Source organism: Tursiops truncatus, chromosome 1 (genome assembly GCF_011762595.2).
Source record: "Tursiops truncatus isolate mTurTru1 chromosome 1, mTurTru1.mat.Y, whole genome shotgun sequence".
NCBI lineage: Eukaryota > Metazoa > Chordata > Mammalia > Artiodactyla > Delphinidae > Tursiops > Tursiops truncatus.
Genome location: NC_047034.1, coordinates 127,025,764 through 127,052,848, shown reverse-complemented (window position 1 = coordinate 127,052,848; position 27,085 = coordinate 127,025,764). Strand labels below are relative to the sequence as shown.

Genomic DNA, 27,085 nt, shown 5'->3' with positions numbered 1-27,085 from the left:
TTTTACCTAAAGAAATATTGTGGCTGACCAGAATCAGAGAGGGCAGTGAAATAAGTTCCTGCCATATCCACTGGCCAGTCCCTGGCAGCTCACTATTGTCCCAACTCTAGGAGCATGCGTGTGTTCATTCTGTGTAATAGACAAGGAATGAGTTGTGGCGATGGTACTTAACTGGAAGATCATTGACGAGTTCTCCTCCTTCTTCAGTGCTTCACTGCTATAATTACCATATTTTCTTTGTGGGTGGAGATCGGATCCCTTTTTTCCTCTTCCGGGAGGAGAAGTGTAATATATCATCCCGCAGTCAGTTCAAAATGCTCCAAGCAAGTTACTTACTCCTCACCACCAGGGTGAATGTCTGATCTTGAGGACCACAGGTTGTGATATGGAAGACACCAGGGTCGTGAAGCATGAGTACCTGGGAAGTGGTTGGACTTTTCTTTTATGAGAGGCCAGGAGGGAGAAGGGGAGGATTCTGTCACTTCAGGAAAAGCTTCCTTGGATGAAGCGCTCTTCTGGAAGGGCATAGAGGCAAGGGGGTGTTTCAGACACACAAAAGAGTCAGTGAGGAGATTCTTCGTGTTGAAGCAGCATGGCAAAACTGAGGAAGAAAGGAGGGAAGGTATGTGCAAGTCTGGCTTGAAATGAGTTTCACTAAAAACACTTCAATTCTTGTCTGCACATTTTTGAGGCGTGTGAAAAGAAAAATGGAGGAAGTCACCTTCAGTGGTTTTGTGGCTTTTTAAGTATGACATACAGGATGTTGAATTTTAACCCCTGTTTATCCTGAAGGGTAGGCATATGTGGGGGATGAACAAGACACCTATTCTTTGAAATGTGCGTCGGTGCCAAGTGGCTCTTTGTCACTTGGAATCTCTCTCCTGTTTATTCCCTTTTCTGCTTCAAGTGTGAGTGCCACACACATAAAAGTATTCAAATAATAATAAAAAAGCTATGTGATCTCCCTAGGATTTCTGCATGAGCATATGAAAAATGTATTCTAAATATGACAGGAATGTGTGAGTCTTTTCCTTATAATAGAATTTCATGTGAGATTTTTAATTTTATTCGTGCCTATTGTGTGCTTGCATTCCAGAAAGCTCGGTAGAGTTAAAGGATGGTGTTCCCTTCAAAAATCAGTCATGTATGCAGGAGAGTCTGACTGGTTTTTATAACTGTCTGTAGCATCATTGGTTCATCTAGCATTTATAAAATTAATTTCAGTGTTTATTAACATAGGGTTCTTAAGTCAATAACCTTAAGTATTAGCTTAGACTCACGAACTTTTGGGTATGAAATGACGTATTGTGAACACTTAAAAAGAGTTTCATTACCCAGCAAAAATATGATCTTAAAAGCAATAATTTTTGAATGGGCCACTGAGACATATTTACAGAAAGTCTGGATTCCTACAGTGACAAATCCGAGGCCCCGGCTTTAATCAGAAAATCTGCGCGTTCACATCTGGCTCCACCTGAAAGTCTGGTTCAGAATTTCCCTGTGATCCTGGCAGTTGCAGAAGAGAAGTTTTAGCTTTGTTTAGTATAACAAGAACTGCCTGACTCCCCAGCCAATAAATGTGTTCATGTAAAACTCCAGACAGTTTCTCTGAGACTGCACTCTTATCAGGGAGACCTCATTTTGCCTCTACTTAAAAGGGAGACTCGCAAGAGAGGAAGACTTGTGCTGGTCAGTGTTTGCTGAATTGAAAGTTATTCCAACATTTGCACATTCCCCAGAATGAATGACTGCTTAGCCTTCCAACAACGTAACTGTCAGTTTCCCCCCTCCAGTTTTCGATTGTACGTTTCATTTAGAAGAAAAGCCAAATGAGAAAATGCTTTCCTCATTTCTCCTCTAGACTGCAAACACTCAGAAATGACATCACGCACCCTAAAGAACCCCAAGATGACGAAGGCAGAGAGAGCCTGAGAAAACTGACTGCTTCTGCCATGAGTTTTAGGACTCATGTATGCAGATGAGCTTTTAAGAGCCGGTTCCCCGCCTTCTTCCTCAAAGGAAGTTTCTTGGTAGATCGCAGACACCTCATCCAGCCTGGGGGCGGGGGGGGTGAAAACTTGGCACGAGCCATTCCGGGCAGAGCACCGGATTTGTTCTCCTGGTGGAGAGAGCTGGAAGGAAGGAGTCGGCGTGCAAATAATGAAGGAGCACGGGGCCACCTTCAGTAGCGCCGGGATCAGCGGCGGCAGCGGTGACTCGGCTATGGACAGCCTGCAGCAGCTCCAGCCTAACTACATGTCTGTGTGTTTGTTTGCAGAAGAATCTTATCAAAAATTAGCAATGGAAACGCTGGAGGAACTGGACTGGTGCTTAGACCAGCTAGAGACCATACAGACATACCGCTCTGTCAGCGAGATGGCGTCTAACAAGGTAAGAGATGACCGTTTTATTCATTAAAGTGTGACCGCGCGGGGAGCTCCGGGCTGCCCTGGCCTCCGCCAGCAGCAGAGGTGCACCGGGACGCCACTGTCAGCTTTGTTGATCTGCCTCCGATGATTCTTTTCCAAAGTGCTCCACTTTGCTTGCGTCGTGATGCTACAGCAAAAGTTTAAAATCCTCAGCAGGCTTTAATTCCTAAACTTCTTTCTTAGTGATGCTGTGCGGAATGTGTTTAAGGTGAGGGGTGTTTATGAAGTGTACCAATCACCATACAAGTGAAAATGCTTTTTTTATTTTTTTGTAAACAGCAGGAAGATAAAATCTGAATGAATCCATAGGGTAAAATGTTGCGTTGCAGTCAGGTGTTATATATGTGTGTCTGAACAAGAAAATAATGTGATTTCTGTATATCGATGGTGAGAATGGTTTGCCCTGAAGTTTCATAAATTCTGAAATTCTCCTCAGAAGGATGTTCTGATATTCTCCAACATTTCTTTTGTGATGCTGATATGACCTAAGATTAAAAAAAGAAACAATATACTTTGTCTCCAAAAAAGAAAGTTATTTTTTAAAAGTTTGCTGCTTTACAAAGTGGAATCATATGAAATGAAGTTCCACCCGTACTGCAAAGAAATGGTTTTATGTACCATGCCCAGGCAAAACTTAGTGTTGAAGAGCTTTAATTATCTACCATTATATCATTTGTTTAAGTAACACGTGGATTTAGAGTGCTAATTTATGTAGTGAGAGTTGTTGCTTTTTGTTTGTATTTTTCTCTTGGAGACTGTTGATTTTATATCTATCTATCTATCATCTGTCTATCTATATGCACATATATATGTGTCTGTGTATGTATTATTTTAATTGAAAGCCTTAACACTGCACCCTCATAAATACACATTTCAAAATCCCCAATCATCCTAGCCTGAGGTATTATCTTATTGTCTTAAGGTTCTGGGGCTGGGAAGAGATTTTGCTCCACACCTGCCAACATGCCCTTTCCAGCCTCGCATGTGTGTCCCTCCTCCCTTTTTCCTGGGGTTAAAAGTATCACCTTCCCTTCGAGACTTGCTGGCTCCTGCTCAGAGGATCTGAGTAGAGGAAGCATCATGTCCTGAAGGTTGGCGGGGTAAGAGGGGGGGGTATAGAGAGTGGACTTTTCTTACTCTTGTTTATAGGTTAATGAAAGGGCAAAAAATAAGCCTCTCTCAAATTTTAGTTCAGATTCAACTTGGGAAAAAAAAAGGTTTGAGTTTTAACTATTTACTGACTTTTCTCTGAAGTTCTCAATTGAAGCTAAATTCTGGGTTTTTCCAGGCTGTTGTAAATCTCAACCAGCTGCTTCCCCATGAGGAGGGCGTAACTGCATAACTTCTCCAAACCACACTGGAGTTCATGTAGGAGGATTTTCACACAGGCTTTAGCCTCCTGTGAAACATTCACGGATACTCTGTTCTTTGCATTTTGTGATCATTGATACACATGCAAGATGGAGATCTGGTATTTAGGGGTAGTTTTTTAGCAGGTTTCACCATAAAGGACACCCTGAACTTTCTTCTGGAGTCACTAAGATACAGTGGGCAACTTTCTCCCCCTGGAGAAAAAGATTACTCATTGAGAAACTGCAAATTGCCATTAGTTTTCGTTTCGACTGTTGATGCCTTGTAGATTCTAACCAGGTTTGTGTCTGGAGTGCTGAAATTAGACATTGTCTATCTTGCAAATTTATTACAAATGATCTCATATTCAGTGTACAGTTACTGAGGCTCTGACACCAGGGACTGTGTAGGACCTAGTGAGAATTCAGGCTTCCGCTCCTCCTTTATGGTGTCCTGTGCAGGAAGCAATGAAAGTTGAATAGGGCTAACCCTAAAGAAAGGGCTAAACCTTAATGCTGACACAGTTAGCTTAAGTAGCAGGCATGCAGCTTCACCTATTTCTAGAGCTACAGTGGAGAGGTTGTAGGGCAAAGCAATTACCCAGTGGATGAATAATGTCCAGATGACAGCTGAAGTCAGTTTCAATTTTTAAAAAGATCTGTCTCTCTTTACTTAGCTCTCTTTTTACCTACCCCCAATCTCAAAGTCTTGATTATACTGATAATCATCTCAGGGTTAATCCATGGCACATATAATATAATATAATGTGAATATTATTGTCGCCACCAAAAAGAAATTGATCTATACCAGTTTAGGGGGAACTGAATTATCTGTGGTAAAACTAAAATTCACATTTAATTTTAAATATTCTCAAAGTTATTTGAGTGTTCCATCTGAGCTACTGTTTAAAAATATCATCATCGTCATCATCATCATTACTGTGTAGTCTTTTTCGATCATCTTCTGCTTACTCTCACTGAACACAGGAGCTGTGGCAAATCTCTGAGTTACAGACTTGGAAGTAAGTGTGAAGATGTTCTATACAGGAAGTTTGTGAAAAGCATGGGCTTTGGAGTCCAAAGATCATGGTTCAGATCCTGTTTCTATCATTTACTAGCTACTTGACCTTAGCCAACTTACTTAACTGCTCTAAGACTCAACTTTCTCATATGTAAAACAGGGATGAACGTGGTCCCTACCTTACTGGGGTTGCTGTGAAGATTGAGATAATACGTCTAAAGCACTCAGCAAGGCCCCTGATGTGAAGCAAAAGTTCAATAAGTGATAACTTATTAATAGCATCTGCTACATCTTTGCATAAAACCATCTGTCTCTAGTTCTGATCAGCTAAGTGACTGCTGAGTTTTGTTTGCAGCCTCTGAACTTGCATGAGAGTGGTGATGGGAGTGCCTGTGTTTTGCTTAGGGGTTTGGAGATTACATGTATGCCAGTCTACATGCAAATGGTAGAACGTCAACTGCGTCTAGTAGAGGAAAACAAGTAGTCTTTATATTCACTTCATCTGGGTAGGGATGGATTTGTTTGTTGCTTTTTCTTAACCCTTTTGAAGAAAACCGTGACTCAAAGATTGCAACCATCCCAAGTGTGCTTCAGAGCCCAGAGAGTAGGATGAGGAACTGTTTCTGTGACTTACAGAAACATAGTTTTTCCCTTGGCTCAAATTTCCCTCATTCCTTAATGCTGGCCACAGGCCAAATGGAATTCCAGAATTACAGGGAAAGATGCAGCCAGGTGGGTCAGTATTGTAGATTATTTTCCCCCAAGAATTACAACAAGATGGAATAAATTAAGTAGGAGTTTTACAGGGCAATGACACTGTCTTTCAAGATGAAAAGGATATCTAGTGAACCTTCTGCCAGCAGCTAGACGCGTGAGAGCTGTTTTCTTTAACCACAGATTGCCTTCTTAGATTTGTTCATTAATTTTTTGTTTCAACTTTTATCACCTCCTGAATTAGAAGAATTGTCTTACGCTTCAGTGAAATGCATCAGAGCATGAGTTCCTCAGTGGCAAAACAGTCAGATGTTTTGAAAACAGGATGCTTTGGCTGCGCATTATAAAAAGAGGAACGGAAAGAGAAACAGTATAGAAAGGAAGAAAGCAAATAGCCTCAGCAGGGTCCCCAGCCCAACAGCGGCATAAACACTGACCTATCTTCCTGACCTTCACTGTAGCTCAGTTCCTGACCTCGTGTCACCAAAGCCAACCGACGTCATTGGAGGAGGAGAGGAGGAATGGCGCAGCTGCTGTGAGGGTGACTAGAATTTCCTGTCTCCTTCCTGACAGACGCAGGCTGAAAAGTACAGAGTTGCAACAACAGTGGCTGAGGAAGGACCGACACAGAACAATCCCAGTGAGGTGGCGTTGTGACTGAGGGGAAAGAGGGAGCTTTGACTGAGAAACAGTGTCTCTGACCTAAAATTTTCAGGTGAAAAATGTCAAAGGGGTTATTCGTACCCGGCATGTTGAATGTCTTTCAAAAGATGTAATACCCAGGGGCTTCCTTGGCGGCGAAGTGGTTGAGAGTCCGCCTGCCGATGCAGGGGACACGGGTTCCTGCCCCGGTCCGGGAGGATCCCACATGCCGCGGAGCGGCTGGGCCCGTGAGCCATGGCCGCTGAGCCTGCGCGTCCGGAGCCTGCGCTCCGCAACGGGAGAGGCCACAGCAGTGAGAGGCCCGTGTACCGAAAAAAAAAAAAAAAAAAAAAAAAAAAAAAAGATGTAATACCCAGTAAGGAGCTATCTTCAAGCAGCTGGTCACTGACCTAACTTTCCCCCACAAGTCCCCCACTACACTTTTCTTTCTCAACTAGCTTTGCCCTGGGGCTATTTTATGTGTAGTACAAAGGTTTGGGCCTTATCAATGAAAATGGATGTTCTGTTGTTGAAAAGAGCAGTCCTGAATAATATCAGTACTCTCTTGAGAATGGAGCACCAGGACCCAGCATTGCAGTAAATGTTTGCTAAGGAAGTCTATAAGATGGGAACGGGAGGCAGACGGACCTTTTCCTCTCAAGGGCATCAGAAAGTCCGCTACAGATACCATGACAGGGGAAATGAGTCCTCTCAGCTCTACAGGTTTATTTTTCCGATTCTTCAGGTGTAGCCGTACTAGAGTACCAAACGTGAAGCCAACTACTTGCCTGTGCTCGTGGGTGGGAGGGAATTAAGTCATCGAATTCTACCAGCCTGGAGCCACCTGGGACCCAAGCTGCATGTCACTGGAATGTGACCATGATAGGTTGATTCCCTTACAGTTGGTGAGTCATTCTCTATCCAGTCGTATAATTTGTAAGGATGGGAAATGTTGGATCCAGCAGAACTGAAAGGAAATAGATCTTATTGATCAATGGATTCATCTTAGAACTCTGTTGGGAAGATGATAGACAGGTAACCAATTATTGAAAGGGATTAATTCCACTTTGGCGCAAAATTGAATGACATGATTAGAGCAGTGCCCCCCATGGGGCAGGAGGACCCCTCTTCCTGGGCACTGTGCTTATAGAGAGCCTAGCTTAGTCTGTACCCAGCTGTACTCTGCTCCAGGACCTGGGGAGGCTGCTGGGTCGAGGGAGCACCTGTGCTCCCCCTTCCATACTGCATCTACCCTCACATTGTCTGCTCAAATGGCTTTGAACTCACTTCCAGGGCCTATGCAGGCCTCTTACCTGGGTGTGCTACAGGAAAGCATACCTTTAAGCCCAAGGAGTAGCCAAGAGGCAGCAATCTGGCTTGAGACAGTAGTGTGGGAGAAGCTTGGACATGCAGGCTGTCTAAGCAGAGGGTGTACTTATGGGACCCACATACAAGGTCCCTGGTGGTGCTAGGACATGGGGAAAGAATGGGGCAGGGCGTGGTCCATGAACTAGATCCCCCTGCACTACCATATCCAAGGTGTTCAAGTTTTCTAAATTCAATCTGGCCTTCCGTAGGAAGGGATGTCTGTCAAAGTAGGAGTATTGGAGGCAGCTCAATTTATATCCTTATACAATTAGACTTATGATATGTGGCTCCACAAATGTTGGAGGAGACCTCGGATTAGAGGGCAGAATAGAATAAAAATCAGTTCTGATGGCCAAGAGGGGGACTCAGACAGTGTTTTGGTCCAATTTTTCTTTCTCTACTGCTCAGATATGTATGGTACTAGAGATAGCAAAGTGGAAAGAGCCTGGGAATAAGCCATGAGTTTGAGTTCTAGCTCTGCCTTTATTGAGGTGTTTTATCTTAAACAATTAAATCATTTTGAATCTTTGCATTTTCTTAACTACAAAAAAAAAATTGTTGGAGAGGACTGTCTCCATGGTCTACTTCAGCTCTTGTATTTATCAATAGAATAATAATAGTGAACAACCAATCTATTTTTGCAGGTGTATACTTTGTGTGCAGATATTGTGCTAAGCTCCTGATCTACATTCTGTCATTAATACTCACAGCAACTCTTTGGATAGGTACTGTTATTATCCCCATTTTACAGATGAGTAGAGTGTGGCTTAGGGGGTTGAAATAAATTGCCTAAGGTAAAGATGAGAGCCAGGATTCATACCCAGGGCCATCTGACTCACCACCAATGACCCCAATGGGACAGATAAATATAGAAATAAAGAGATAGTTAATCATTCTTATAAGGGAATTTTGTTGTGGTTTCTGGGAGGTCTTATTCTTCTAACTCTGGCTATCACTGATGGGTAGGTCTGGTTCAGAATCCTAATCTGCAATTACCATATTCTGGGCCTCTAAATTGGCCATTAATAACCTCCAGCTCTGTCTTTGTGGCTGGGAAGCAGTGTCCATTAACATAGAAGAGGGGGAAGAATAACCATAGTTATAGAAAATGGTTCTAAAGCATCCATAAAACTGTAAATAATGATATTAAACTAATCCACTGTATCAGTTTGCTACATTCAAGGTCTATTTTTTTCCCCAAAGTCTTCTCTAACATGACCTAAGATAAGATAGTAAGTTTTGTTTAAAGGACTTTAGCCTACCCTCTAATTTCCCTTTTACCTACCCCCCCTCCCCCAACCCCCGAAATAAAAAGAAAACAGAGGCTATTCCTGTAATTTTTTTCATTTTATTACGATTAAAATAATTGGGGCAATTTCATCATATACTATGTCCTTTCCAGTGCATGCAATATGACCATAAAACAGAAGAGCGATGTTTCTGTAGCAGTAATCAATATAGGGAAATTTCCTAGAAGTAACATGGAGACTGTCTCCCTTAGATTTGTCTTCATGCAGAGATGAAATAGAAAATTAAGTTGTTTATTCTTTATCCAGCATTATTTCAGTTACTCTTTCTGACAAAATAGAGTTGTATTATTGAGTGTAAGTCAGTATTCCACGTTCTATTCTTATCAAAACCTAAATCGAAGATTTTGAAATTTGTTTAGTGCTTTGTAGTAAATTTGATCTGTAATCTGTTTTACTTAATTGAAATACTTTTGCATTGGTATTTACAGAACCATTTTCTCCACTGAATTCTAATCCATTCAGCCCACTTAACTCACTTGAAAGTACCCAAGTGAACAAATCTCTAAAAAACAAGAAGGAATGAAGTGAAGGAACATTACCATTGATTGGTGCACCTCTGGCTAGCTGATAAGAGCTGATATTCTCAAAATAGAATAAATAAGTCATTTTAATGGGAGCCTTTCTCTCCACATTAAAAAAATCAGGTAATTATGTTTAGAGTACAAGTATAAATCTAGAACACTAGTTTTGAAAAATAGAATTACACCATGTCAATGGAATAAAGGTTTGTTTTACATCTTTTTATACTTCTTTCTCATCGTTTTTTTTCTTTTAGAGTATGCCCCGGTCTAGAAGCCTCCCCAGATTCATGCCATTGTTATCTATGAAAGAAAAGGCCAAGGGTGGAGCTTGTTCTTGTGTTATTCTTCCAGCACATCTTACTGCTAAGTAAACGTGTGCTCAGCAAGTAGAGATAGCTCAGCTCTGGAAGCCAGGACTTACCAAATCAGAAGATACCAGGGCAAACTTGTGCCACGGTCAATAGATTTCACACTCTAGAAGGCTCTGTGCCAGTTGTCACCGTGCATCTCTGCACATCCCTCCACTTTAGCATTTTTCAGGGATCTGCCAACCCCTCTCTGTCTTGCCCAGTTGTACGTGATGTTTCCCTCAACTGGTGCCAAACTGTTTAGTCTCTTGGATATTTTACTGTAACTTCCTTTGTTTGATTTACTTTAAAGTAGCCAAGTGTTTCCACAAAGAAAGGACTGTTAAGTTATTTAGAAATGAAGAAGACAGTAAAACTCCTGTTTCTTTTGTTTCTGTTGTGGGAAGTCACTGATAATCTTTTTCTCTTTAAAAAGTGCCTGATACTTTTTTCTCTTTATGGAGTAGAGTTTAAAAGCTATAAATCATGCAATTCTGCTCATGAGTCACATGTTTCTTCAGCTAATTACTTGCCATTTAAAAACCTTCAGAGATTGAAGTTTAGTGAACTTATTGAAAAGAAAATTCATCTGCATGGCTCAATTTCATCTCTTTTTTCCTTTTTTTAGCTATTCAGAATATGGTCATCTTAAAGATAGTCATTTTAAAACTCTAAATGGCCCAGTTCCCTTTATTCTTTGATAACAGCGTAGTGCGTAATGTTATAACCTGCAGCAAATTATAAAAATGAAATTTGAGTACAGATACCAGAAGGTAAAAGTGACTTATCCAGTTTAAAAAATTTGCATTTAAGGGCTTCCCTGGTGGCGCAGTGGTTGGGAGTCTGCCTGCCGATGCAGGGGACGCGGGTTCGTGCCCCGGTCCAGGAAGATCCCACATGCCGCGGAGCGGCTGGGCCCGTGAGCCATGGCCGCTGAGCCTGCGTGTCCAGAGCCTGTGCTCCACAACGGGAGAGGCCACAGCAGTGAGACGCCCGTGTACTGCAAAAAAAAAAAAAAAAAAAAAAAAAAATTGCATTTAAGACAAGAGGTCTTGGCATTTTATATCTGAAAATTTAAAATGGTTATTTTGGAAAGAAAACAGTAAGAAGAGGTGTTATCATTAAATAAAAATATCTGTCCAGCTCAACCACATAGGCTGTGTGCTAAAGCTAATCAAATGGGGCAAAGTGGAGTGATAATCTGGCAACTATATAATGTCTTTGGTCAGTATGGATGGTAAAAATTGATAAGCCTAACCAAAAGAGACCTGAATGTATTCTTTCTAGCTATAGTCTTATGCGGTTGCATTAGACAAAATTCCCGAACTTTGAGCCCATAATGGAGCCATAGGTATTACCTATTTTAAGACTTCATTTTATAGATGAGGATTATAAAAACTGAGGGTTAAATATCTAATATGCTCCACAGATCTTTGTAAAATATAAAAAAGAAATCTAAATGAAAAGTAATTTTATTATGACATGACTTCTCCAGAGTCATCAGGTTAATTAGTGGAAGATTAAGGTACTAAAATCCAGCTTGCTCTTCATCTTCAGCAAAAAGCTGATTAAGCTTAAGAAAGACGTGGGACATTCCCTCTTTAGCTTGCAATGAGTTTTAACCTTCTCATTACTCTTCATGAATAAAAGCTCTACATGTCTTAATCATTTCAAGTAAAGAGAACTAATTTAGTATTCCTGAAAATTGTGTGATCAAAATCTAGCAGGAAATAGTTGGAGCAAGTTACTTTAAATGTCCCTGGCATTGGTTGTTTTGTTTTTCTTCTCTTTGCTTTTTCAATTTCTGAATAACTATACATATTAATATATCTGAATTAATACATATTAATATAATAGACATATATATGCATACATATATCATCAGATAAAAACCTCATTAAGGCAACCAGGATTAACATTTTCATCCTCACATAATTGAAATGCTACCCTACAGATAATTTATTTCCAACCTTTTCAGTTAACATAATAGCCTATTTCTTCATTCTTTTCTTAGGTTAGATTCCCATAAATGGAATTAATGGATTAAAAGGCAACATTTTTAAGGCTTTGATACTTATTTGCTTTCCCACTGATCCCAATGCCAAAGTTTAAGTAGTAAAAACCCTGTGATTAGTAAAACTCCTTCAGTTTCTTTCTATTTCTTCCTTTCCTCTCTCTGAAACTGAAGGTGATAAATTGGAGAGTTTTACCAACTGGTGGAAAAATAGTCAACGTTCCAATTCTCTCTGCTACTTAGCAGAGCTGTTGGCTTAGGAAGTAGAAACGGAGACAGTGATCTCAGGTTGACCCTATCCCTGTACCCCAGAATGTTTCTGCCCAGTGGCCCAAATTATGCAAAGCTCTCCCAACTCAAATAAGATTTCTGGATTCTTGAGTTGTGTCATCAACATCTTGGTGGAGTTGGGTTCAACAGTGTTGGCAGCCACACATTTAGAAACAATATTGATGTAATTAATGCCTTGTCAACGTTTTAAATCAAATAAATCTCATTTACAGTAGCTAGAGATACATTTTGATGTGTTTAGGTAGCTCAAGATGAGTTTTGATGTTTAACTCAGATGTCTGAGTTAAGCACATGTTGCGAATATCTTGCCATAAAACATTGACAAACTCTGAACTATTAACCTAACTACTTAAAATGAGCAGATGCAGGAAAAAATAAAGGGAAAATGACTTGGGAAGAACTGATTATCTCGTTTATAGTAGTCCCTCCCCCTTATCTGTGGTTTTGCTTTCCACCATTTCAGTAACCCGTGGTCAACTGCAGTCCAAAAATATTTAATGGAAAATTCCAGAAGTAAACAATTTCTAAGTTTTAAATTGCGCGCTGTTCTGATTAGTGTGATGAAATCACACACCGTCCCACTTCACCCACCCGGAGGCACGTGATTCACCCCTTTGTCCAGCATATCCTGCCCAATAGTCACTTAGTAGCCAGCGGGGGTTATCAGATCAACTGTCCTGGTATCTCAGTGCTTGTGTTCAAGTGACCCTTACTTTACATTTTACATAATAATGGCCCCAAAGCACTAGAGTAGTGCTGCTGGCCATTCAGATATGCCAGAGAGAAGTTATAAAGTGCTTCCTTTAAGTGAAAAGGTAAAAGTTCTCAATAAGGAAAGAAATAAATCACATGCTGAGGTTGCTAAGATCTATGGTAAGAATAAATCTTCTATTGGTGAAATTGTGAAAAAGAAAAAATAAATTTGTGCCAGTTTTGCTCCTCAAGCTGCAAAAGTCATGGCCACACTCTGTGATAAGTACTTAATTGAGACGGAAAAAGCATTAAATTTGTACAATAAGATATTCGAGAGAGAGGCCACATTCCCATAACTTTTATTACAGTATATTGTTATAATTGTTTTATTTTAGTATTTATTGTTGTTAATCTCTTACTGTGCCTAATTTGTAAATTAAACTTTATCATAGGTATGAATGTATAGGAAAAAACATTGTATATATATAGAGTGCAGTACTATCTTCAGTTTCATGCATCCACTGGGGGTGGAACATATCCTCCACCAATAAAAAGAGACTAGTGGATAATGTTTATTAAGGGAAATCATTCCATGCCAAAATATCCTTGATAGTCTAACTTTAGCTCTTTTGATATTTACCCGTTGCTAATCATTACTTATTTCATCAAGTAGGACAAAGTTAGAAATTTTCTTAGCATATAATGTAGGAAATGAAAAGAAAATTTTCAACTCCTGGATGGATAAGAAAACTTAGTTTTTTAGCCGTTATAAGATACAGAAGACTTGAATTTAAAAGTTAAAATATGTAAAAGGAGATTTCACTGCTGGGGGCGAAAGGGGGGAGAGGAGATTATTTAATAACCAGGATAATCAGCTGAGTATAGGAAAAGAACTGACAGAGTTGAAAAAAATAGACTAAAATTTTAGTAGCTCTGGTTGTTCCCAACAGTGGACTTCCAACTTCCTCTCTACCCTCGATATCAGAAGATGTATTGAAAACAAGGAAGAGTTTTATTATAACCTGAGAATGAAGAAATGTTGGCTCTACCCCTCTCTTGGTATCCTGTTGCCTAGAAAACCTCCCTTTGGCTCCAATACATCATCAGGCCCTGTACTATGAACCTACTCCTGGTCTGCTAGACTTCTTGGCTTTCTTTTTTTGAAACCCTGCCTTAGCTACCCTGACTTGGATCAAATTTTCATAGACCATCCTCTTAGCTATCTTATTGGTTAATAGCATAGCTGACATTTTCATTATCTGGGGTTTTATTTATGTCTGCTCCAGTTTGCAAGCTCTTGAGTCCTGAAATTCTGCTTTGCATTTTTGAGGCTCCACATTTGCTTATAGTGGTAGTCGGGCTAAAAATTATCAAGGAGGCATAGCTCTACTTCTCTCTGTCAGAAGGGAAGTGAAAAGAAGATGAAGCCTTTTGTCAGTTGGTGGTAATTGATTTTGGTTTTGTTTTATTTGGAAAAGCTCTCTGCAGTTCTACTTGTTTTGGTCATTTAGGACATTTGTTGGCATTGGGAGTTTTGATAGCTTATCCTGGTTTTGACCAATGCTAGGACGGGTAATGACCTCACTGGTGGGCACAGCACTGTTTAAAGATGGAAACATTTTTTTGCATTTTCAAAAACTTTAAATTCATGGAACATGCTTAGACTATCCAGGGGTAATGTGCATTTCCAGTATCCTTTTGCACACCCATTTGCCTGTGAGAAGACTAGAGACTTTCTGACGGGTCACTAATGAGATGGACTCCAACTCCTGCTGTAGATAGCCCAGAAGGGTCAGTTTCACTGACCAAATGCTACCCATCCACCAAGATGAAAGGGCACAGTGCCCTCCCTGCCTCAGTCCCTGTCCATTGCAATCACTGCTCCTGGCTCCATTCTGTAATTGAGTCAGAATGATTTAGCTAGATCTGCGTTTATTGATGCAATGGGTATGTTTTTCTTGGCCAGGGCTAGTACATTACTTGTGTTCTTGACAGGATGAGCTGCCACTGAATTTTTCCCTGCTGTATTTTAACACATTTAAGATCTAGTTGCACCACATTGATTTGCATCTGTCTTACCAATTGCGTGGGAGCGTCCCTGATAATATCTCAAGATTTATCAGTATTATTTTTTAAACACTTTAAAATCAGTATAATTTAATTTCAGTACGTTCATTTTATTTTGCTTGTTCATTTTGCTTTATTTTGCTAATTAAAAATACTCCTTTACTAATAATCTTTTTTTGTATGTTTGAAGCATTAAGGTAAGGTCATTGTTGAATGCTGCATAGTAAAATAGTAAAATTTCTAACTTTGAAAGGTCATAGATTGCTTTTCAAAAAAAGGCTTTTCAGGGCCCTTGATAAATCCTAAAATAGGAGAACTTTGCCAAAATAAACAAATAAAAACATGAACCCCTGGGCAAGACTGGATTCTCTTTTTTTTTAAGTAAAATAAATGTATTGAGTTAAAATGAGTAAAAAATGAACTTTTTGGTAAAGGTAATGAAGAAGGAGGAGATACTGGTAAGAAATAATTCAGGAGAGATTTTTCTTCTTTGAACGCTTTTCAAATCTAACTACATGAGCCAGGACTGCACTTTCCCAAGGACTCTGGTTTTGCCCGAGGGAACATTAATTATGGGGCAGTGTAGAAATTTTTAAGGCCCATTTCTTCACTTACAGCTTATTTGCTCTCAAAGCTTCCTGCAGTACCAAGATAGAGCATTACGTAAAGGGCCACTGTCTTTAAGTGTATAGCTGTTTGTTATTTTTGTGTTGCCAGATCCAAGATAGCATGGTAAGGAAACCTATCTGAAGAGCCCTTTGCTCCATACACAGCACTCCCACCTATGTTATCTCATCTGATGCTCACCAAGAGGAACGTATTAGTATATCTCCATATTCAATGTGAAACCAAGCTACAAGCTGTGTTCAAGACTCTCAGCCACTAAATCATGATGCTTAGAATCAAATCTGTTCTCTTTACTTCAAAGTCAAATGACTTAAAAATAGTAATTAAAAGGAAAACCAAAAGATTAGTATGATGTATGTTTACATTTTTATAAAAGAACAACAGCAGGAAAAACTAATATTTTTTATCAGGATGTTACCTTTGAAATGTGGTGGTTAATGATTGGAAGAGAGCAAAATGGACTTTTTTGCTGGTAATATTCTCGTTTCCTACCTGAGTGCTTGTTAAACAAGTATGGTCATTTTGTACACTATTTTGTGTATATTTTGCACACCAATAAAAGTTTTAAAAATAATAATAATTAAGAGGAAATCCACAGGGTAATTTATTATATTCTTCTATGCCTTGCCAACAAAACATATACTCATAGAATTTTAAAGCTAGAGCTCGACCTTCTTATTTTTCAGACCTCAGCTTAGATGTTTTCTCTTTGGAGAGGTCTTCTCTAATTATCCTAAGTCAGTAGCTTATTTGTTTTACAATTTGCTGTCACAATTTATGATTTTTGATGTTTTTTGTTGTTTTTGTTGTAGAACTTGGTTTTTACTAATCTCCTCCCTTTGACTGTAAGGTTATTGGTGACATGAATTGTGTCTACCTTGTTCATTATTGTAGTTCTGGCATTTAGAATAGCTCTAGGCATTCAAATAAATATTTGTTGGATCACGTGCATGATGGCTCGGAAACTTAATTTGTTGAGGACCAACTATATTGTTAGTGGCAAATCTATTAGAACCCAAGAATCCTGTTTCCTGTTGCACTGTACTGTGCTACACATAGGTGCTGCCCATGACCAATTCTAGTTTTTCTAATTGTTAGCTTTGATGAGAAATTCCCATCTGGTTCACAGTGGCTCTTCAAAGTACCCTCAGAAGCAGCAAAAGCTTGCACCAGAGCCCTCCCCAAATGCAATCAGATAACACAGAACAAAGTCTTGGGGACAAATGTTCTTTCCTCGTGAGCAGAAATATGAAGCACATTTTTGGTTGGTTGTTTGGTTCAACATCGGGGTATTCAGCTTACCTTTCTCTTGAAAAGTCTGCATCCTGTGGACAAGAATCTAAGCTCTACAGAGACTGACAATAGCCACTGCACACTCAGCTGGGAATGCTCTGTGAATACATGTTGTGTCTAAAATTCAGCCATTTGCCGTATCTGTTGTGTCTGGGGCATAGGAGCTTAGTCATTATGCCATTGTTTGGTTGTATTTTTCATTCCTGACATATTGCTGGTACTCCTCTCATCCCCACCTTGGCCACATATTCAATTAATTCAGAGATGCTGCTGGATTGACCTGAACTGTGGAAATCTGAGTAAAATGCATGCTTGGTACAGTTGTCCTTATGTCAGGCAATCTGTGGCCATTCATGGCTTCTGGTTAATTCATAAAGAGTTCTGAAGTCTCTAAATTTGAGGAAATTGGCTAAGTCATGAAATCGTGAAAGGCTAGATTTGAAACAGCTCGACATCTCCAAAATAAACTTTTTAAAGGTATGGCTTTAACACAAGGCCATTTTGAGTTATGGCTTTATCTGACAGGTTTCATCTATCTTTCTGGCAATTCTGGTTTACACTCCTTAGACTGATGAATAGTCTAAATGTCAACCAGCGAGCCAGAACTTCTATGAGTAACTCATGTGTCACGTAATCTATATGACATAGCACTGCATCACACCTGCAGCAGCATATCAGGGAAATTCTGTAGTTAATTTCTTGTCAACAATGAAAAGAAAAGAGTTTAGGTGCTAAAGAGCCAACCAAAACCTCCACCCAGATGCAAACCAAGTGAAAAAGGTGCCAAGAGCTCAGATTGTTTGAAAATTCAGAGAAAAACTCAGTTTTAAGTACAAATTCTACAACAGTCTCAGACACCTTACCAACAACTGTATATATATTGTTTCTAACCTTCCGATTTTAAAGATAGAAAAACTTTGTCTCCAAGAAACTCAACGACGTGCCAAGTTTCTCAGTCTAAGTTACAAGATAGGATTTTATTTTCAGACCCAGTTGTTTACTCAGCTGATCCTATGTCATGTTATTATGATGTTGGGTCTGCTGTTAGAGTCTTATTTATGCTGTTAGATCCCACTGGTAAGGCCATCCTGTAGTCAGAACCCCTTCTACTTCATGTATAACCTATGCATCTAACTCTGAAACTACTTTTATAAGTAGTTTCATGCACCCAACAAACCTGTACATCTGGGGGTATGCTGTTCTGCAAAGCATCCATCCATCTCTTCTAAACTTTGGTAGCTAATAATAGGAAAAACAAAATGCAAAACAAGTATAACTGTCTTTTTTGAGGCTAAAATTACTTAAGACTACTGCATTCATCCTTTATGATTTAAAAATATGTTCAAATCTCTAACCTATGGTAGATTCTTCTCAATTTGCAAGGACGTATTCTAGCGTAGGGATTACCAAAATACCAACAGATAACATATATTTATCCAGGGAAGAAAAGGATATTTCTATGTAACCCAGGGATTTTCTTTATTTATTTGATGGTCCCTAGAGTTGATCTTGAACATTTCCAGACTAAGCGGCTGTCCCAACCCTGGGAAACTGCTAATCCAGAAGCAGCGGTTCCCAGGGGACGTTTTGAAGCATCCCGTTGTCTTTTATCTCAAAGGGTATGTGAAAGTTGCTAGCTGAAATCAATATAATTAATATTAAACACAAGGTATGCTGCATATTGTGTTTAAAAGGGGTATAGTAGTAATCTCAAAAATCAGCTATGGTAGATTTTTATGGCTGCAAAAATAGTGGAAATTTTAATAAGGCAATATTTAATGCAAGATTTTAAGCAACCCAGGAGATGTTATAGGATAAAATTGCAAATCAGTTCTTAAAGAAAATCATGACCAATTTTTATGGGGTTATGAAAAGAACGTAGAATGTTTGGGGGATGATTTTCCTGTTCTGTGGCATTGCTTTCAAGTTAAATATGAAGGCCTTGAAGCATAGGTCGTGTTTTCCGCTGGTCGGGAGTGGACACTAAACTGAAAGGACCGTGGGTCTGATCCATGGTAAGATTTCTAATTTTAAAAATGTAACAAGTTGTAGAACCTCTGGCTATGTAATCATTCAAAAGAAACCTTAGTCTTCTGCTTTGGAATCGCATTAACGTCCCATGGCCCTGGAACTGGCTTTAGAAGCTTGAGGTTAAATATTAGCCATCGTGCACAGAAGAAGCTGTAGAAGGCTTAAATGGAAAAACAAAAAGAGTAACTAAATAGCTTACCTTGATTCCTTGATTTTTCTCATTGCTACTGTGATTTTTGTCATCTGTAGAAAAATAAAGCCTCTGCTGTGTGTAATTATCAGGCCAGCATCCTCAGTCTGTCATAGTACCTTTTTGGGGGTCTGTCACTATTAACAACCATATTAAAAGGGAAAAGTCAGGTACATAAAATGAAACTATTAAGCTTCAGTAACAGTTGCAGGTGTTTTTCATCAGAAGGAAAGACTTCTGTCAAAAAGAACAAGTTTGAATATTTTAAATTATCTAAAAATATACAGTACCTCTAAACCTTACACATTATGAGTGTATGACTTTGAAATCCAGTCTCTTTAAGGGATATTTAGGACATGTGATATCTGGGACATGTTTATACTAAAAAGAAACATTTGTTGTTTATCTGAAATTTAAATTTAACTGGGTATCCTGAATTTTTATTTACTAAATCTAGAAACCCTACGTATGTGAAAACATATATATACTCACACACTATATTTATAAATCATAACTTATACATATATATACATATATATGTATATATAGTTAAAATGCATAATGAAAATATAAGTCTTTGGGTATAAATATAGTGTCTTTTGTCTATTAAACTGTGTCATTGCAGCAACTCTCAGTGTTAGGGGAATGTTAGTTCATGAGAAATTTCTCTAAATATTTTTATGGGGATTACTTTGGGTCTAGGAAAAGTCCGTGTTTTTTAGCATCCCAATAATGTGTGCCATATCTCCTCTTGAAAAGTTTCCAGAAATTCTGAGAAAAAGAGACAGCAGCAAAGAGCATAGCTAGACGGTTGGGTAAAAAGAAACAACTATGGTAATAATTTTGAGAACTGTTCAAGACCTAGTATCAAGTTGTAGAGCAGTTATATTCAAAGTTATATTTAAATTCTTTTGATTTTTTTTTCAGTTCTCTGTATGAAAGCACTAATGGTTTGTCCCTACCTTGACTTTTAAAATGTCTCTTGAACAGATACTAGTCCTCTAACCAGCAAATGGAATTTACTCTCTTTTAGCTTCATCATAAATGCCAATGTTTTGTTACAGAATTATGGTAGAGATGTCCATGATTGTTTTTCATTGCATATGTATTGTGGATTATTATATCACTGGACAGTTAAGAAGAGAATCATTCAATTCTACTACGTTTAGATGCATTTCTTTCTGATCTGGCGCATGGACAGTTAGAACGAGCACCTTGGAGCACCAGGGGTTTGCTCCAGTAATAGAGCAGAACTTTTCTGCTAGAATGCCCCATCATGGAACTATATAGTGTCCAGTTAAGTGGATATTAATGGACAATGGCAAGTTATTCCTTTCTTAACCCCATTACCAACTCAGTTCAATTTCATTTGCCTCTCAAATAAGACAAATATGTCATTAAAGAAATTGGACATCAAGTTTCAAATAGATGGTAGAGTTCATAGGGAAAGACAAAAAGGAGACAAGAGATGAGATGCATTGTCGGATAACCTGAAATGTTAAGAATTGTGGGACTTGTGAGTGTGATAAAGGGGTTTAGAAAAAGTACAGTATATTCCCATTGTTGTTGTTTAAATCAGATTTTGCAAAGGAAAGTGTAGGTGTTTAGGAATTTGAGTCCTTCTCTTCTTTGGGTCTTCGTTCCTTCATATGTAAACTTAGGTATACGGAAGAAGCAATGTTTTTCAAAATGAGAAAGAACCTGATAAATTTGCCATTTTACAACTACAGAAACTGGGCCCCAAGAAGTTAATTCATTTTACCCAAGGTCACACATCAGGTGAGTGCCAGAACTAAGAGACGAGCTTGCTTACTTCCATTTCTCACTAAACTGGGCCGGCCACTGCAGTTTCAACCTCCTTCTACCACTACTAGCATTCTGTGATTCCAGGCAGAATTTTCAGCCCCTTCACTTTTTCTCATGCCCGGGAATTCTTATTAAGTTATGACTAACCAAGTGTAAAATATGAGTCAAAATGTAGTCCCTAATAAAGTCATTGTGACTTTAATGACTTTGGCGGTTGTTTCGTTCTGCAAAAACAGGAAGATCTCACACAATAAGGCGCCTGTCTCACAGATGGGCTTCTGCGCAGACGGCCACCCACAAGGGTGACTCCTGAGGTTGTCTTCCTCTCAGGGGCACCTTTTTTTTCATCTGCAGGTTTCATCTACTTACTTTATCTTAAGGTTATCAATGAGAGGAAAGTGCCTGCTTTTTCTAGCCTTTGATAGGCTGAAGAGTATTTTTGATCACTGAAGATTCACTCTTAAGTGATTTCCAGGTCAGCCCCTAACAAGCCCAGATTAGTCTTAAAAGTAGGTCTGTTATGTGCTCGATACTAGTCCCTTGTATTATTACTCTTCTAGATGGTTTTATTCTTAGAAAGACAGAATCACCAAGTTTTAGAACCAGGATGAATTTCCGAGATCATTCTAGTCCAGCCTTCCTGTGTGATTGATTTAACAAGAACTTTTCAGGGGAGTTTCTAGCTTTACTGTGGATCTTTGCCCAAAGCCCAAACTAGTCCTCTGATGAGAAATATAGAAAAATGATGAAGTGTTCCATCCCTTCAGGAGAAATTGGCTCGGAAGAAAATATTCTCTGTACGTAGTAGCATTGAAGCCAAAGAAAAATTGAAGCCATAAAACAAAATGTTTGTATTCAATTTCAGCTTTTGCTATTCTATATATTTTAAGTAACTTCCCACTATTAAAGGTAGCCTATTCAAAAAAATTCGCATATGCTTTTATACAGAAGATATATGCTAGGCAAACAATATCGAATTATTTAAGTAGAGAATGATATCTTTTTCCCTTTTCAGAAAATAACTAACTTCTGGCCGTGTTCATGAATCTAGTGTTGGGCGTAAGTTTAAGGAAGCACTGGAGGAATTTGTATTACTAAGGGTTCATTCACAAACTTTGCTTGTCTGTGTTGAAAAGGGGCTTTGGCCATTTCCTCTGGGGACATTATTTCTAGGTAAGCTCTAACAGGGTTTTCTTGTGAAGGCAGCTTCTTAACAGAAAAATAGGATATGTGTACCTTAGGTTGTAGAGACACATTTGTCTTTGAAATAGTGTGCTCCTGTTTGTGGATTTCTCTACTGCATTTGAGAAAGTAAATAATGTCTATTCCCTTTCAATCCCGTAACTCCTGGGGCCACAGTTAACCTCAGGAGCTGTTTAATTTTCTTATCTCGACTGAATACCCAACTCGATAAGAAGACAGGGAGACTCCAAGGGTCTTAGAATATAAAACTCTGGAGGGATGATAGCCACTTCTCTTCCTTTGTTGGTGACCTATTCTTTTGGACTGAAGCATTTCCGATTTGGGTTGTTTTTCTCTGTAGTGTTAAGAGAGTTTTGTTTTCTGGGAAATTTTGCTTGCCGGTAAATAATATGTCCAGATGGTAGGAGGCTGCCACAAAATTTATCATAGAATCTTGACAGGTTTGGGCTGAGATCCTAAAATCATGCACCACTCTCATTTTGTATATGAGAGCTAAGGTGACTTCACCAGACTGTTACCTGTTATCGAGAGCTGAGAATGAAAGTCTAGATTCGTCTACTACATTGTAACTACCTCTGGCTCAACAGAAACAACTCCCATATGGGAATCAGACGCTGAAAACCCCACTAAGCCAAGCTTCCCCACTGTCTCCGTAGCCTTAACCTCAAACACAAGCTATTCCGTTCCTTGACGTGTCTCGTCACACAGGCCAGCACTAATCATACTAATTGGACTCTGCATTACTAGAATGTAAAAGATACACCCTGTCTGCTCCTCCAAGGCCATGTCTGCCTTGCTTAGTTTGTACAGAGCCCAATATAAGTGGGCCCTTCATAAATGCTTTATGATGAGAGCAGTGATTGCCTTAGTCAATGTGGTTGGACCCTCCCTTATGGAGGAGGAAAAACCAAAGGCTGTTGCTAAGCAACATTTAAAGGACTGGGTCAGTTTCTGACACTGAGTGACCTCCATCTGCTTACTTCATCATGTTGTGTGTTTTATGGTTGCCTTAAAATGACTTTGGGTTTTGGTGGCATTGTCATGCCGTTAGCAAAAGGCTCATAGGAGAACTAATTTAGGCATGAGAAGGAGAGAGGTAGTTTTCAGCTGTTAACTACTTACATGAGTTCACTAACCCATCTGTGAGCTCTGCAGGAAAGGTGAGGAGTTTGGTTTATTCTCAGCCCTGTGGCTTAGAGCCACCTCCCTGTGCCCACGTTGGGACTGATTGACAATGTATACCAACAGGATCCTGTGGCAATGGGAGGTGATAGAAAAAAAGTAAGAAGGAAAGTCTTTCCTAGTCTTTTATGATTGAATTTCTAGCTGCTCCTATATTCTGAGCTGAAAGGTCAATACAGCTAATAAAGAGTTAGCCCCAGCCTCAGCAGACAGTAACTGTTGTGGTTAACGAACATGACCTAATATATCTGACTATTTCTATTAGCATGAAAGCTTATTAAAAGCATGAAAAGTGTTTTTGTTTGTTTGGGGGAGTTTTTTGTTTTCTTTTTTTTTTACTGCTATATCCTTAATGCATTGCTTGGCACATTTTGGGGTTCAGTAAATATTTACCAAATACATGAGATGAAATGGCATTATTCAACTAGTACAAACCTGATTGACTCCAAAATCTTCCTAAGTATTTCCAAGAGACCAAAGGAACCAAAATGAGGATGATTGCTTGAATGTTACATTTGGCTAAGTCTAGTGCAGAGACATAATTTAAAAAACCATCTGTCTCTATGCTTTCTACAAGACATTTTTTTGCAATGCTCCGAGTAAAGTTTGCTTCTTTGCCAAAATTCAGCTGATCCATCAGAGCACAGAAACCTGTCTTTTTCAGCTTCTGAGTCTTTAGTGTAAGTGCCTGTCTTTTGAGAACTGAAAATGAGAGGCTATTATGACAGCAGTTTTGTCTTAAAAAAATAAACAACTTAGAACTTACATGATTCACCTGGAGTTCAAATTGCAGAGCAGCTCGATAAGTAAAACACACTAGCTGAATGATTAATTCAGAGATTTCTGGTGACTGTTACTAACATATTATATCATGGGAAGACCCACACGTACACCAGCAGGGTTCGCCAGAAAGAGGGTGACTGTGCATGCCTCTTTGAGGACAATGCATAGAGCAGTGAGCTAAAGGACGGCAATACTGACTTGCATTGGCTTCACCTCAAAAGGCCTAGTCTCCTGGGCACAGGCAGTGGCATGAGGGAGCCTGGATGCTTGAAGTGAAGCCATTGTCTGTGCAGGATGCTGATTTGAAAGGGGAGTGCCTCACAGGAAAGAGAGCCAATTGCGTGCGGAGACTGTTGCCATGGTGCTTCGCTATTTCTTTAACGTGCTGTACTTGAACTCCTGGGAGTCCAGGGGTGGGGTAACGGAGGAGGGAGAAGGAGGGGAGTGGGATGGGCCTGGGTAGGGAATCCCACTGCAGGGCTCTAGTCTCAGACTTTCTTCTTGCTTGTGATCTTTCTAAAGCTGACAAGGTGAAAGAGAGAAAGAGAGAGAGAGAGAGAGACTATAGGAAAGACTTCCTCAGCATGCTCCAGATTGTAAAAACAAAATAAAAATTAATTTAATTCTTAAATATTTCTAGCATGAATTAGAAGATGTAACACTGAAATACCAAAACAGCACAGTCTTTCATAACCCCGAATAATTCTCCATTCATGCAGCAAACGATAGCTTGTATTTCCTAACTCACTCCAGATCCTAGATGGAAAGGTTAAATGTGTTTAATTCATTTGTCGAATGCAGTCTCATGTGCATATTAATGAGCTGATGGAGGGCAGAAAATTATATTCTGCATACGAAGTACTTTTAAAACAAAATCCATTAATTCTATTCCCATTCGTTTCATTGTGAAAGAAGTCTAAATGCACTGGCACGCCGTTGGTGTGCAGAAAATCTCCCCAAAAGCTAGCTTAAAAAGTATTCTTGTATACTGAAAGCCTAGTTTGAAAAGAGCCACAGTTCTCGCTTTTTCAATGTTTTTTTTTTTTAATGTTTGGAAAGTAAATTAATCAAACACACCATCACTTCGGAACCCTTAGAGCGGCTGAGCTCTGTACGGAGGCTGCGTCTGCAGTGTTCTGGTCTCCGCAGTGGAGAGAGGGTGAAGAACACCTAGATGAAATGTGGGAGGGTACCGACTTCGGATTGCTTTAAATATTCATGGGGCTTCCTCCATTTTAATCTTCTCCTTTTAAAAAGATGGCTGTGTTTCCTAGTCTGGCATCCCCTCGGGAAAGAAGAATTGCTCCTTCCTTGCAGAGTTCAGCTGAGCAGGACTAATCTAGAGTGGAAACCCCTTCGGCCACCAGGACTATTCATAATTCATAAGTGCTGCAAACCAGCCAGCTGAATGCATTTGGACAGGCTTTTGCACCTTCGTGCACGTCCTGATTTCATTACTCTCTCTGCCAGGGAAGAAGCAGGGAACATAGGCTTCTTGCAAGAATGGAGTGCGAAGATGGGCTTTGTTTGGATTAGAAAATGCCCTAAATTTCGGAGGCTTTGTCTATCATAAGTTCTGATTATTTTACCACTGAATCTGCAAGGCTTTCCCGATCCTTTGGGGACTGCTCTCTCAGAACTGTGAATTCTTTCAAAGGGATTTTTGTGGATTGTGGCAAGGAGTGCATTCCAAAATGCCTGAGGCAAACTATTTGTTATCTGTATCTTGGGGTTACATCAAGGTGGGTTAATTTGATTCCATTATGTATCTTTGATAGAATGTGAAACATTTACATGTGTATGTTTTCTGTGAAGTAGAAAACCTCTGTAATGATTTAATTGTGTTATCACTTAGCCCACTGAGGTTGCTTATGGTGAAATAGGGGCATGTTATATTACATTGTATTTAAATAGACTGTGTTGTATTTTAACCCTATTCTTTTTACACGTGTCTATTTTTAAAGGATGCTTATCTTTTCTTTTGTTTTCCCTTAAACTTTTCACATTTAACCACCTCTCACTGTATAGGTTATTAACTCAAATTATATTTTAGCGTTAATTTCCAATAAACGTATTTTAAAATGTGGTTACATTTTTAAGTGAAATGATCTTGACCTCTGTTAAAATTCCTTTTCCTATGTTTGCATCTTCAAAAGAAATCAGATGTTAATTCTAAGAAATCTTAAGAAAACCTTTTTTCCCTAAAGTGACGTTGGAATAATTTCACATTATTGTATTTTGTAGAAACGGTATCATTTATCTAATGATGTCTGCTCACTCGGTCTCTTGGTTCTTAATAAAGTTGGAAACATCTAAAATGATAATTTGCTATTTTTTAGGTGGTTAATACGTTTTTGTTCTTTATAAACAGTTCAAAAGAATGCTGAACCGGGAGCTGACACACCTTTCAGAAATGAGCCGATCGGGGAACCAGGTGTCTGAATACATTTCAAATACTTTCTTAGGTAAGATATTCACTGGAAAACTTATTCCATAACTGAGATTTTTTTTTAATATTAATTTCTGCAACCTGTCAGGAACATCACTATATGAGTTTGGAATGGGGTTAAGTGACAGAAAAACAAATCCATTTAAAATAAGAACTAAAGACAATCCTTAACATAAAAAAAGAAATAAGCTGTAAGGTGTTGTGAAAAAAATGAATGAAAATACCCATCAAAGAGAGAAGTTTATTATGGGCTAATTAAATTTATATAGACCTCAGGTCACTCCTTATCTACCCACCCACTTCCATCTCTGTCAAGACCTCTGAAAGGGGGGGGTGGGTGATGGGGGGTTCAATCATCCAGTCCTTAGGGACAACTCCAATTGGCTCCTGTGACATGGTATTCTTTAAATTCTTCCAGTAACTGGGCTTTGAGCAAAAGGTTTCCTTTTAGATGCTTTGCGAGAGATGGCTGGAGAACTGTATGGTGATTTGACCCATGATAATAAGCTTTGGAAATAATTTGACTGTTGCTTTGCTAAGGTATTTCTTAACGATACATGGGGGGAGGGCAGAAAGAATCTCCACCTCTCTGAAGGAGTTAGCCTTCTGCAAGCAGCATCATTATCTTCCTAATCTGATACTTACCTATCAGTCTCTGCTTTCACATTGATAGTCTTTTAACACATGTCACTGACAGGAAAGGTTTGCATCAGTGCCTCTCAACTACTGTCATGCATCCTGTTTGATTACTAGGA

The 27,085-nt window shown here is 39.2% G+C and overlaps 1 protein-coding gene across 2 annotated transcripts in view; it reads left to right on the top strand.

Moving 5' to 3' along the window:
* The first annotated feature begins 2,068 nt into the window (after window positions 1-2,068).
* The window catches only part of PDE4B (phosphodiesterase 4B), a 41,993-nt gene continuing 16,976 nt past the window's right edge, over window positions 2,069-27,085 (top strand). The window contains exons 1-3 of one of the 2 annotated variants that reach the window (XM_073788693.1): window positions 2,255-2,391; window positions 5,975-6,228; window positions 26,253-26,346. In XM_073788693.1, coding sequence (XP_073644794.1) covers window positions 26,262-26,346 — 85 coding nt within the window. In that variant the 5' untranslated portion in view covers window positions 2,255-2,391; window positions 5,975-6,228; window positions 26,253-26,261. Of the gene's footprint in view, window positions 2,392-5,974; window positions 6,229-26,252; window positions 26,347-27,085 lie in introns of both variants that reach the window. The other variant, XM_019920079.3, reaches the window with a different exon arrangement.